We start from the raw sequence: 14,130 nt of genomic DNA, 5'->3' as shown, positions 1-14,130 counted from the left end.
GTATTTCCACGTGCTGAATTTATACTCCCTCACAAATCAGCCAAAGGCTTCACAATTGTGTAAATAGGTTCTATATTTGCTTCTAAAAGGACTCTCCGGGACTCAGCACTCCTAGCTGTCTCCAATTATAAAGCTTGGGTACAATACAAACGTTCTCGCAACTGCTGAATTCAACTATTAGAACAGCAATACCAGATAAATGAAGGAAAGGACTAGCACACAACAGTCAAAACCTCCACATGAGGAGAAGAGCCCAAAGCACGTAGGGAGCTATAATTAATAAAACTGATGCATGGTCTGATCCCAAAGGAATGCCACAACTAGCAATACTGGCATCATTTATAACATGAGCAGCAAAAGCATCCAAAACCTGCATATTTTTGAATGATCGGAAGAAGACCAAAATAATTACAATAGATTGGTCTGTTGGGGAGATAAGTTTGGTGAGAACAAGAGGTTCTTTCCCTTGCAGGAAAGGATGGTCCCTAGTCTTCTTATATTCCTGAATGATTAACATTTTGCTGCATATTTTAAGTGATGATCAAAGAATACTTTGTGTAAAAAGTCTCTAACCTAAATTTATATTATATATGAAGAAAAAAAGGAAGTTAAGGCTGTAAAGTCAAGCCAAACAACATATATTCCCCTAACCTCGTTCCTGGAAAGGGATGGCTCATTTTTGCTGAAAATCACCTAGCATGAAAAGTTTTAGACCGAATGGTTAAGTTCAACTAAGATATAAGCAACTGAAAACAGGTTCTTATGATAGAAAGCGTTAGGTAATTTCTAGCTATCGCTGCTAGCTTCAACTGTAATAGCACCTTTGATCTGCCAGGATCCTAAAGTGCATTATGAACTATACAGGGAATGGAGACATGGTGGGTGAGGTAATATCTTTTACTGGACCAACTTCGAGTGGTGAGAGAGACAAGCTTTCAAGCTATGCAGAGCTCTTCTTCAGGTCTGGGAAATGGACTCAGAGTGTCACAGCTAAATACAAGGTGGAACAGATTCTTTAGCATAAAGAGTTCACACATATTTCAAGGGACCATTCAAGGTAAAGTCACTCACCTTGTCTCTCGAATATGCTGGGACCAACACAGCTATAACAACACTGCATATACAGGTAACACTCAAACAGGAATTGCTTCACAACTACAATGCAACCATTTACAGGGTGGGCACAATCAGGTACCAAAATCAGTACAGCATCTTACAAAACTAGAGATGGCTCATTTTATCAAAGAACACAGAGACTAACATCTCTTCAAAAAATTCTCTGGGATCAATGACTTGACCAGGACCATTAGAGACTCATCTGAAAGACAATTATAGCCAATTAGTTCATTTTGTCATCCATTTATCATTTATAGATGGGTTTCATATATAATCAATGTGGGGGTCACTGCTGGGGATGGCCGCCCCACAGGACAGACAGCACTTGAACCCTGGTGAGAGAGCAGACAGCCACTATAACTAAACTAACAAACTTACCCAGAGGTACTACGAACGGCTATATGTAAGAAAAAAATTCTCAAAAACAGACCAATGAGCAGGGGGTGAAACACCGCCTGGAGCTCTGACTGTAGCCACACCCAGTGAGAAGGAACTGAGGGGGCTGGGGTGGTGCTGCCCTGCCCGGGGCACAAAGTGTGAGTGCCGTCCCTTTGGGCACTGCTGGGCAAAGTTCTCTGGCTCTGGTGCGCTGGGCATGCACACACCTAAGTAGCACACACAGCTGTATCTACTTGGAGAAGAAAAGTGGGATGAGATTCAAAAACAAAGTCAACAGTCATAGGAGAAAGAATAGCACCACTGTTACACTACCTAGGCTGAAGCATATATCATTCCTCATATTTCAGAGGTCAGGAGGCTTGGATCAGGAAGGAATTTCACCCTGTATGCTAAACAGATTGAATTGTAGGATTATAGAAGTAGAAGATTAAGTATTTAAGAGTGATGAGCGTGCATTAGGTATTAGTAAAGCATGGCCAAAACACAAGGCCAACAGGATGAGACTTGTAAGATTTTAGCTTAGCCAGACTAGGCCATAGGTTTAATAACGCTTGACATGAATGCGTGACCTAGGAATAACCCTATGCCAGCAAGGTTACCGCATAAGAAGTGCCAATAGGTGAAGTTATGGAAAAATGTATTGCAATAGGCCGCAACATATTGTCCAAGACCACGAGACACCCGATTGTAAGACCTTTGAATATCTATCTTGACCGGAGGGTACATGTCACGCGTAGATGCTAAGGAGAATAAGAGGAACTACAAACAACCTATGAGAAATGGGGCATCCCAATCACTATTCACGGGATGTGGAAGTTCAGATAAGGGAAAGAAGGTTGACACCTGCATGCATGAGCATAAGGTATTAGGTGTGGTCAGAACTACAATATAAAAGAGAGTACTCTGGTTGGGTAAGAGTGGGAAGACCCAAGGGAATACCTATGTGAAAACCCCAGCAGGAACTGTCCCTCTACTGATGATTGTCTTTTAAGAGCTCCATCAGACCCTAGAATATCTTTTAGGATGGGAGTATGACTGTGACACTGCACTCCATATTCTTCAGTGATATTATTATGATATAATTATGGCATAATTATGATGCATTTTATGCAAATGGGTCATGTAAGAGGTCATTGAAAAGGTTATAATTTGCTGAATGATTATCCTATTTGCATGCATGTATCATTTTTGTATCTGAAGTTATAAATGTTGACTATGTATCTGTATTTCAAATGTAGTTACACCTGGGTAATGCCCACTAGACTTTCAGTCTAGATAGTGGGTGGGGAAGGACCTATTCAGGGCAATGGGCCATTAGAAAGAACAACAGGCCTTAGGAAAAGCTTATCTCCCACCTGGTGAGCTGTCCTGAGAATGCTCCAAACACCCTGTAAGTTAACGGCTGCTTTGACTCTACAAGGACATGTGACCAGGCCACAGGATGCCTCCATCTTGGGATGCCAGTATTTTTCCCCACAGACTGGTCTGGGAACCAAGCTTTGGAACAAATGGTTCCCGCCATACGCAGAAGCTATAAGGCAGGGAGTGACATCTGTGATTCTTCACTCCTCACACAAGATGACTCCTGGAAACACCTGAGGAACAAAGACTGAACTGGGGGAAGTGCTGGACCCAGGCTAAAGGGATGTCTAGCCTGTGAATGAAACACCTGGGGATCCCAAGCTGTAAAGCAACTGCAGCTTGCCCCTTAAGAATCTGAAGCCTGCTTGCATCATCTCTTAGGGTGAGAATCTGCTAATTCATATCCAATCTATTTAGTAGATTAAGCTTAGTTTGTATTTTTTGTTTATTTGCTTGGTAATCTGCTTTGATCTGTTTGCTATCACTAAAAATCTATCTTTTGTAGTTAGGAGAGTGGTCACTTTAGATAAGCTACTACCAGCAGGAGAGTGGGTTTGTGTGTGTGTGTGGGGGGGGGGGGGTGAGAAAACCTGGATTTGTGCTGGAAATGGCCCAACTTGATTATCATACACATTGTAAGGAGAGTGATCATTTTAGATAAGCTATTACCAGCAGGAGAGTGGGGTGGGGAGGAGGTATTTTTTCATGCTTTGTGTGTATATAAAAAGATCTTCTACACTTTCCACAGTATGCATCCGATGAAATGAGCTGTAGCTCACGAAAGCTTATGCTCAAATAAATTGGTTAGTCTCTAAGGTGCCACAGGTACTCCTTTTCTTTTTAGTTAATCAACTTGTTTCTGCTTTATCTAAACCAGTGAGTTGGAGTGTAGCATATGGGAATCATAGCTCTAAGGGCAAATGCTTTTGCATATTCCTCTCCACATTACGGGACGGGGCGAACTTTATGAGCTTATAGTGTACAGTTCACTGTCCAGTGCAAGATGGTATAATTTTGGGTTTATACACCAAAGGGGGTGCGTGCCTGGGGAGCTAGGAGTTACCTTGGGTGTAACCTTCTTATGCAGGAGCTGGTCAGATAGCCTGCATGTAACTGCAGCTGGGTGTGTCCTGATCTGTATGACTGCTGGCAAAAGTGCAGGCTGCAGAGCTTTTCAGCTTGTCACAGCAGAACAGCATGAGAAGGAGTCCTGACTGGCAGGTGAGGGGGCTCAGTGGTACCTCAGTTCCAGGTGGCACCCTGGGGGGAAACCATCACAATGACTATAGTTATAATTGCATAGGTTTTCATAGGATTTCTATATGCTTGGTGTAGTAGAAAGAGAGAGCCTAAGACATGAGGCCTGGTATAAGAAGCCTGAAGCCTGAACTAAAGCAGTGGTCAAGTCCTGCTAATATAAAGCAAAGTTAGCAAAAGTCAGGCTGTGAGCAGAAGTCAGGCTCTTCCTGATGGCAGGCTCACAGACCCTGGCCAGAACAGGGCTGGTATTGCAAAAAAACACACACTCCTAAGCAGCACTAGGCACAGGACACCCCTGCAAGCACATTCGAGAAGTGTGGTACCAGAACACAGAATTATGGTGTACACACACTCCCCAAAGATGACACAAGGACACAGTGACCCCCTCTTAAAGATAAGGTCAGGATGACAGTGTGATGGATAGAGATGTTTTGATTAAACCAACATATACATGGTAAAGGGTGGTACCTAGCCACATCAGAGGGGCAGTAACTAGCCACGTCAGAGGGGCAGTACGTAACTTGTTTGTATTGGGGTATAAAAAGGAATTTCAGAGGGAGTGTCTTTGGCCAGCCTAGGGGGAAATGGAAAGTTCCGCCATTCACTGAGCTGCATCCATTGTCATGGGCATGCATCTGTTAAATGTACTTGTGGCATGTATAGGACATAATACCATGCTTCATCGACAATAAACCTGGCCAAGTGCCTTCGCTACTGAAATGGGTCTGTGGTTTTATTGGGCAGTTCGATCGAGGTCTGCTGCGTCCGCTATCTCCGCAGAGCTGGGACAGCACACTGACAGAACACTCACATGCTGCCAGCATCTGACAACACACGGGTAATTGTAACTTTGCTTATTACTTTAATAAAACTTATAGTACAGATAAGACTTTGTACTTGTGATTGTGTTTATATTATCATTATGCTTGGATATTGTGTGTTCCTAGAGTCCCCAAATTTGAGAAAAGCTCCAGAAGCAATTTCACTATGTTGAGTTTGCAACTGTAGCAATCAGAGCCCAACCCATGGCGGTGTAATGCAACATCAAAAAATTCACTGTAAATAAAATAAAAGGCTACATTCTGGTGCTCAGATACAATGTCCCCTAGAACCAGATGGAGCATTGATTCAGTAGTGACAGAGAGAACCATGTGACTGAATATTCAAAACCACTTCCTGCAGCATTAAATACATTCAAGAACTGACTGGGCTCTACCCGGTTTTGCTCTGAAGATCAGAACTCAAGATGGTAGTGCTACGGATACCACAAGTGCCTTTCTATTATACATGAATGTAATTGGAACTGGAGAAGCTAGTTGTTTTTTCAACACACCTAAGGATCCTGACATCTATTTTTACAACCTGTCCAAGCATTGGCAGAGGATAAAAATGCCAGTACTAGAGTCAGCAAGAAGAGGTACATACATAAGGGACATGAACAACAATGGACACCCAGGATGTAACATGAAATAATTAAATGGATATATACAGAAACTGATGAAAAGGGATTTCAAAAAAATGGAGCCTGAGGAATGCCACACTGAACAGCGAAGAAACAGGATTAAAACAAATACCAAATATGCCACATAGGCATATAAGAATCAAATGGAAAGCATGCCTTAGGACAGCTTGGAGTTAACTCACCTGATTTAGAATTCCACCGTCTTTAAACAGTTTTGAGGCTGACAATAGATCACTTCTTTAAAAAAAAAGCATTATTTTAAGCTTTTTTCTGTGCTAATGACCCCCACAGTCTGATTAGTGAAAATTCCACACAGGAATTCATCCTCAGTTTTTATTTGGCAGATCACCTTTACGTTACATACCCAATGTCAAGTGGCAGACCTACACACAGAACCAAGATCTCATGATTGCTAGATCTATAGTCTAACGATTACTTTTAGCTATTAAATTGTGCTTCCTTTCTAACATGTTTCAGAGTAACAGCCGTGTTAGTCTGTATTCGCAAAAAGAAAAGGAGTACTTGTGGCACCTTAGAGACTAACCAATTTATTTGAGCATAAGCTTTCATGAGCTACAGCTCACTTCATCGGATGCATACTGTGGAAAATACAGAAGATATTTTTATACACACAAACCATGAAAAAATGGGTGATTATCACCTCAAAAGGTTCTCTCTCCCCACACCCCACTCTGTGTGACCATCGTTTATTAGCACTGTAGTGTCCAGGAAGCGGATCTCTTGTGTGGACTGGACCAGGCTGAGGTTGATGGTGGGATGGAAATTGTTGAAATCATGGTGGAATTCCTCAAGGGCTTCTTTTCCATGGGTCCAGATGATGAAGATGTCATCAATATAGCGCAAGTGGAGTAGGGGCGTTAGGGGACAAGAGCTGAGGAAGCGTTGTTCTAAGTCAGCCATAAAAATGTTGGCATACTGTGGGGCCATGCGGGTACCCATAGCAGTGCCGCTGAAGCCCTTGAGGAATTCCACCATGATTTCAACAATTTCCATCCCACCATCAACCTCAGCCTGGTCCAGTCCACACAAGAGATCCACTTCCTGGACACTACAGTGCTAATAAACGATGGTCACATAAACACCATCCTATACCGGAAACCTACTGACCGCTATTCCTACCTACATGCCTCCAGCTTTCACCCTGACCACACCACACGATCCATCGTCTACAGCCAAGCTCTGCGATACAACCGCATTTGCTCCAACCCCTCAGATAGAGACAAACACCTACAAGATCTCTATCAAGCATTCTTACAACTACACTACCCACCTGCGGAAGTGAAGAAACAGATTGATAGAGCCAGAAGAGTTCCCAGAAGTCACCTACTACAGGACAGGCCTAACAAAGAAAATAACAGAACACCACTAGCCGTCACCTTCAGCCCCCAACTAAAACCCCTCCAACGCATTATCAAGGATCTACAACCTATCCTGAAGGATGACCCAACACTCTCACAAATCTTGGGAGACAGGCCAGTCCTTGCCTACAGACAGCCCCCCAACCTGAAGCGAATACTCACCAGCAACCACATACCACACAACAGAACCACTAACCCAGGAACCTATCCTTGCAACAAAGCCCGTTGCCAACTGTGCCCACATATCTATTCAGGGGACACCATCACAGGGCCTAATAACATCAGCCATACTATCAGAGGGTCGTTCACCTGCACATCTACCAGTGTGATATATGCCATCATGTGCCAGCAATGCCCCTCTGCCATGTACATTGGTCAAACTGGACAGTCTCTACGTAAAAGAATAAATGGACACAAATCAGATGTCAAGAATTATAACATTCATAAACCAGTTGGAGAACACTTCAATCTCTCTGGTCATGCGATTACAGACATGAAAGTTGCGATATTACAACAGAAAAACTTCAAATCCAGACTCCAGTGAGAGACTGCTGAATTGGAATTCATTTGCAAATTGGATACAATTAACTTAGGCTTGAATAGAGACTGGGAGTGGCTAAGTCATTATGCAAGGTAACCTATTTCCCCTTGTTTTTTCCTACCCCCCGCCCCCCTTCCTCAGACTTTCTTGTTAAACCCTGGATTTGTGCTGGAAATTGCCCACCTTGATTATTATACACATTGTAAGGAGAGTGATCACTTTACATAAGCTATTACCAGCAGGAGAGTGGGGTGTGGGGAGAGAAAACCTTTTGTAGTGATAATCACCCATTTTTTCATGGTTTGTGTGTATAAAAACATCTTCTGTATTTTCCACAGTATGCATCCGATCAAGTGAGCTGTAGCTCACAAAAGCTTATGCTCAAATAAATTAGTTAGTCTCTAAGGTGCCACAAGTACTCCTTTTCTTTTTGCTTTCTAACATGCAATTTTATAGCTTAAGGATTTAGATTTTAAGTGCAACTTGTGCACTTCAAAAAGTAAAACTGTTTTTAGTATTACATCCCATTGTTTTACAATACTATAAGGAGTTTATTCCAGATGCTAAGGGCCTTATCACCTAGGACAACAAACAATTTCAAATAGATGACACTGCAAACTAGGTTTGGAAGGCAGTTCTAGTAGGACATGCTATTCAGGAGTTGTGAAATGTTTTGGCAACTGTGGAAGAAATTATGAGTGAGGAAAAGTATATCCAACGCTTTCTCCAACAAGCTCTAATATATTCCCAGAAGACTGCATATTTGCTGTGTTGTTCTAGGGCCCAAGGTAGGATATTTTATCTGTAGGAGATTTTATTGTTTAGAATGCAAAATCTTCAGAGCAGGGACATAAATGGTTTTGTGAACAACTAACATGCCAAAGGTGTAGAACAGGGAAGAAAAAGTAAGAACAGGGGAGGTGAAAAATAATCCAGCCCTGTCAGACACTTTGACACTCTTCTGTTAGTTTTTTTTTTTATAACCCTGCATACCTATCCCTTGAAGTGTAAGTTATACGCACAGCATCAATTACATTTAATTGGAATTTGGCCTAGTATCTTAATAAGGCTATGAAAAGTTTCAGATTTATATTCTGGATATTCTCCAATTAATAATAGGATGTTCAGAGGAAATTGCCAGCCTCTAATTTCCATCAGAAAGGAGTTGAAATTATTTGGGGGGGGGAAGTGGGGGGAGCATGCATAGCTCTATGGCATACTTGCCATAGATAGTGGCAAAGGTGAATGAGAAACGTGGCTTTATTTACAACCTGCAGGTATTTGTAGTCACTGCTTTTTCATTGCTTTAAATATCAGACTGTGTAAGAGTCACATAAAAAGAGGTAGCCAATTCAGCATCCATCATTCCTGGTGACAGTAATATTTTAATTTATATTAAAGCAAGAAAAATACAGAACATAAGACCAAGTGAGTTAGTGACAGTAAAAAAGGAGAATAAAAGTGAGAAAACCAGGCACAATAATCCAAAACAGAACGAACAGAATGTAGAGCACTGTCTTTAAACCAGTGATATCAGAACTCAGTGGATCAGGTGCCATATTCGCGATCAACATTACCCAAAAGAGCCACAGTAGTGTGAATTCATTGTTTCATTTATTATAGTACTACGATTCATATTTAAATAGTATGATGGAGGAATATATAAAAATATATAAATAAATGATGGGGGAATATATATATATATATATATATAATGATGGGGGAAGATAGATGGATATAGTCACAGCAAAATGACTAACCAAGTGTTATTATTTTATCAACTACAAATGGTTAGTAACATAGTAAAAGCATCCTGATTGGTTAAGTAAATCACACGTTGTTTTAATATCATGAGCTGCAAAGAGCCGCGGGAGACATACTAAAGAGCCACCTGCAGCTCGCAAGCCTCAGTCTGAGTATTACTGCTTTAGACCACCAAAGCAGCAACTATCTTTCAATTTAATTTGCCTGAGAGAATGAAGTCACTACCAGAAACTTGGGACAACCAAGTTCTCGTCAGACCACCAGACTGTAGTCTTAGCTGCATGTGGACAAATAATTAGAATTTTTTCCCTTGTCTGGAAAACTTCTGGCTTCCTAGTGGGACTCAGCAGGTGCTCTAGACCTAGAAGGTGTCCATAACAGACTTTAAATGTATAATGCTTGTAGATACTTAAAACACTATTTTAAGTCATTGTTATAAACCTGTATGTTTCCTTGAGCACTTGGACTCATGGTAGCTAAGGCACCTAAAAATAGCTCAAATAAATATTTTTAAAACTCTTTAAAAACATCCCTAAAATAGCTTTTCTGTAACATGTGTGTGGCAGATGTAGAAGTCATGATGGTATAGTTTAGATTTGCTACAGCAAGTAATGCAGCCATCACAAACTTTTGCCAATACCACCCCTCACCATGATATATTCTTATTTAGTTTGATATGTCGAACCAGTGCGGTTGTAGTCGTTTTTTAAGATCATAGGGGAAAGGTGTCTTACTGAAAAATTACAGAGGCAAATGGATCATTAAATTCTCTTAGGCCCGATTATCCCCTCACTTCCACCAGCACAACTATTATCTTTGTCCCATCTACAATACCAGTTGGAGGCAGACAGTGGGGGCAACAAGTTATTTTTTGTAAATGGAGCCATAAAGTTAGTTCCTTATAGTTGGGTGTGAGACACACTGGACGAGCAGTGGGGGAAGCTTGCCTTGCCACTACCCATGCTATCATCGTTAGACATACTGCTAACAGGTAATCTCACATGAGATTCTGTTTATACATGGTTTAGTTGTAGTGTTGACAAGTCATGCTGCAGAACTATTATTTCAGTCATTCCTCCCAGGCAATTCTACAATAAGTAGCATAACACCAACAAGATTTACCAATAACGTAGGTGCTTCTGATCCATTTCCAAACCAGAAAGTAAAACAGAGGTCTGATATGACTGCAGTCAACTAAATGAACCTGCATTTAAACTGAATGTGTTCGTCTGGATAAGTCAATTTGCATAGTAGAATGAATGATCTCATCCAAACAGAATGCAAAACATCAGTCATTTTATTCTCCCTGAAAGTTATTCCAGTCAATGTAGTCACAATTTGACTATAATAAATACAAAGTCAGAGATTAGGCTTTTCTCATTTCAATTAACAAAACAAGGCTTATTAATTTTCCAACTTCCACTGTGATCTAGTTGCAGTCATAACTGGTACTGGCATGCAACACAAGTTTATTAAAGAGATCATGGAAAATCTCCCATCTTTCTTCATTTAATAGGGAGGTTTCATTTATTTATTTTATACAAGTATGCTTTTCCTTAAGTAAGGAGTTTGAAAAAGTTGAGTTTACATTTTATTATGAAGACACTGAGGCTCATAGTCTTCCCAGAAGCAAATTCCACAATTGTGGGCCACGTGCCCAAAAAGTCTTCTGAGCACACTAGTCTCACTTTTAATATCGGTAGTTATATTTTCCAGTAGATCATAACCAGGCCATGGGATAGAGTAAGACAATGAGGTAATTTGAGCCAATCCAACAGAGGATTTCAGAATTCAACAGAGAGGCAGCAGTATCTTCAATGCCCCTGTTTTTTCTCACAAATAACCTGAGTTCCCTCTGTGATAAACTACTCTCCTGAATGCATCCACTTGGAATCAGACTACTGCCTCACAACAGGGACAGGGGAATGATATTGCAATAGGGAGATAAAGGGCTCCCATAAAGAACGGCAGCCTCAGAAATCCTGGAATACTATCGTACCTCTTTCCATGTACTGCAAAGTACATCTTAAATGTTTTTGGTAGTATACTGTATATGCTTCAACATCAATGTGGAAACCACTTATATAGTCTAAGACAGGTAAAAGTAAAATATACTTGATGTTGTAGGAATAGGAAAACAATTCTACTTCTCAAACTAAAGTCAAAGGTCTCCTGCAAGTAAGTTTGTGTTCTGTAAACTGGGACCCCTGTCCTCCCAAATATTCCAGGCCATGCAGGCTTGATGTTTAGATAAGTGAAACTGTAAGCATCGACATTAATGTAACCCCCTTTAAAAAAAAAAAAAGATTCATTTTTTATTATATGGCATAGAACGCTGTAGGGTCTCTTTATAACAAAGTGGAAAATACGAAATTTCAATACTTTAATCAGCACCAGTGAACAACAGACAGTAAACAAAAGTGAAAAGAAAAGGAGTACTTGTGGCACCTCAGAGACTAACTGATTTATTTGAGCATAAGCTTTCGTGAGCTACAGCTCACTTCATCGGATGCATACTGTGGAAAGCATGAAAAAAGCATACACACAAAGCATGAAAAAATGGGTGTTTATCATACACATTGTAAGGCGAGTGATCACTTTAGATAAGCTATTATCAGCAGGAGAGTGGGGTGGGGGGAGAGAAAACCTTTTGTAGTGGTAAACACCCATTTTTTCATGCTTTGTGTGTATAAAAAGATCTTCTATACTTTCCACAGTATGCATCCGATGAAGTGAGCTGTAGCTCACGAAAGCTTATGCTCAAATAAATTGGTTAGTCTCTAAGGTGCCACAAGTACTCCTTTTCTTTTTGCAAATACAGACTAACACGGCTGCTAATCTGAAACCTAAACAAAAGTGCTCCAGCTTCTCTCTTCAAGGCTCTCTAATGGTCCCTCTGAACTACAAACGCAGGTTATTTACTTTCTCAAGCCCCACACGAGAGCGAGCAGGTGGGCTCTCAATTAGCTGCTGTTACCTGACAGCAGAAAGATCAGCTAGGGACTTCCAGACTGAGGAGGGAGGGGACATGACGAATGTGCATTTTACTTGGTCCAGCACCAGCCCGTCGTGGGGCCGCCTCCCCCAAAGGCCTGGCACAGGAGTAGCCACGAGCCCTACCCATGACCCCTTCCCACCAGGAGGATGTCAAGGGGCGGGTCTAGAACTGAACTTTTAAAACTCAAGAGGGAACTACCCAGGTAACCCCGCCCCCAAACTCTTCATTTCTTCATCCCTGCGCTCCCCCCGCCCCCACACTCCTCTGCTCCATCCCCCAGGGCTGAAGGGGGCCTACCAGGACAGGGAACAAGTGCGCCAGGCCGGCGCGGTAGATCACAGCGGGCCCACCCCGCCCCAGCGCCCAGGAACACACACCCCGGAGGGCGCCTCTCACCTCTCCAGCTCCATGTCCTCTTCCATGGCGGCGGGGCGAAGGGCGATGCGGCGCGGCGCGGCCCCCGCTAGGCCAGAAACACCGCGGTGACGGCGGCTCAGGTACAGACGTAGGCCGGGCCCATCCGCTACTCGCGGCTGGGAACAGGGAGGAGCGAAGGGGCGGAGCTGCGGGAGCGAGGACCCCATGAAGGGCGGGGCCGGGGGCGGGGCGAGCCGCAGCTGGGAGCGGGGGTGGGGGGAAGCGAGCGCCGCGTACCCTGGGTGCCTCTTACCGCCCCACGCTGTAGCAAGGCCCGGAGTGGGCAGAGCCCACGGGGGACTCGGATCCCGCCCACCCTCCACCGGGCCTGGGCCCTGCTGCTGCCCCATGTGCTGGAGGTGGCGGCTAGGCCCCCAACGCCCATGGCCTTATCGACCCCGATTCGCCGCACTGGGGAGGAGGCCCCCCCAACACCCGCTGCCCATAGGCTCTTCCCTCACCCTCGGTGTGTTAATTCCCCTCTGGAGATGGGGGGCAGGCGGGGTTTGCTCTGTGCTCAGGCTCTTCCTCTCTCAACATGGGCGCAGAGGGCTTTGCTGGGTACGTGACGCCTCCTTTCCGCCGCCCCAGAGAGAAACCCCAACAATTTCCCCAAAGCCTCCATCCCAAAGGGCGTCTCTCCCTCGCCCCACCCCCAAGTTTTGCATAATAGTGATGCTACAGAGGTTGCCCACTGATCACCCTGGTGCCCAGCACAGGGCGGACAGCGGCAGCGGGCTGGTCAGTGGGGTTGCAATGACTCCGGTGCCAGTGACTGGGGAAGGGAAGCTGGAGGCAAAGGGGGACCAGCAGTGAAAATGCACGATCTGAAGCTGCATTGAGGGAGACGTGAACATGACAGTAACCAGGCTACAAAAGGGGAAGGGGTTCAGAGTAGCAACCGTGTTAGTCTGTATTCGCAAAAAGAAAAGGAGTATTTGTGGCACCTTAGCGACTAACCAATTTATTTGAGCATAAGCTTTCGTGAGCTACAACTCGCTTCATTGGATGCATAAAGTGGAAAATACAGTGAGAGATTTATATACACACAGACAAGGGTTATTTACCCTCATCCCCACTAGTGGTTGCAACTGTGGCTTCGCTTTGCGTGTAACCCAGCACACAGGAGCAACCTGTGAACTGAAAAAAGCTATTTTTTGTTTCCAGTGCGGCCTCTAGCTAGCCACAGTTGGTAACGTAGAATGGGGTGCCTGCAAAGGGGAAAAAATCCCTCCTTTTTATGTATCCAGCGCTCATCCTCCTACTGCTTCGCCCTGGTCTCCTCGGGCTCCTCCCTCGCTCATTTCATCTCAAGTCTAATATCGCTCATTCCCTAAATCCAGTTACTGCCAGACCCGCCTCAAACCCCCTTCCCATCACTCCTCCCCTCGCTTCCCAGGCACTTATCGCCTATCCCCGGGCTCCACACCCA

General features: G+C 43.5%; 1 protein-coding gene across 3 annotated transcripts in view; it reads right to left on the bottom strand.

Moving 5' to 3' along the window:
• Positions 1–12,844, bottom strand: part of POLR1D (RNA polymerase I and III subunit D) — a 31,866-nt gene extending 19,022 nt beyond the window's left edge. For all 3 annotated transcript variants that reach the window (XM_074958905.1, XM_074958913.1, XM_074958898.1), the window contains exon 1: positions 12,678–12,844. In XM_074958905.1, the coding sequence (XP_074815006.1) occupies positions 12,678–12,703 (26 nt within the window). In that variant the 5' untranslated portion in view covers positions 12,704–12,844. The remainder of the gene's footprint in view (positions 1–12,677) is intronic.
• Between the last annotated feature and the right edge of the window lie 1,286 nt (positions 12,845–14,130).

This window comes from Natator depressus, chromosome 1 (assembly GCF_965152275.1).
Source record: "Natator depressus isolate rNatDep1 chromosome 1, rNatDep2.hap1, whole genome shotgun sequence".
In the NCBI taxonomy this organism is placed as follows: Eukaryota; Metazoa; Chordata; order Testudines; family Cheloniidae; genus Natator; species Natator depressus.
This window is presented reverse-complemented; position numbering and strand designations above follow the sequence as displayed.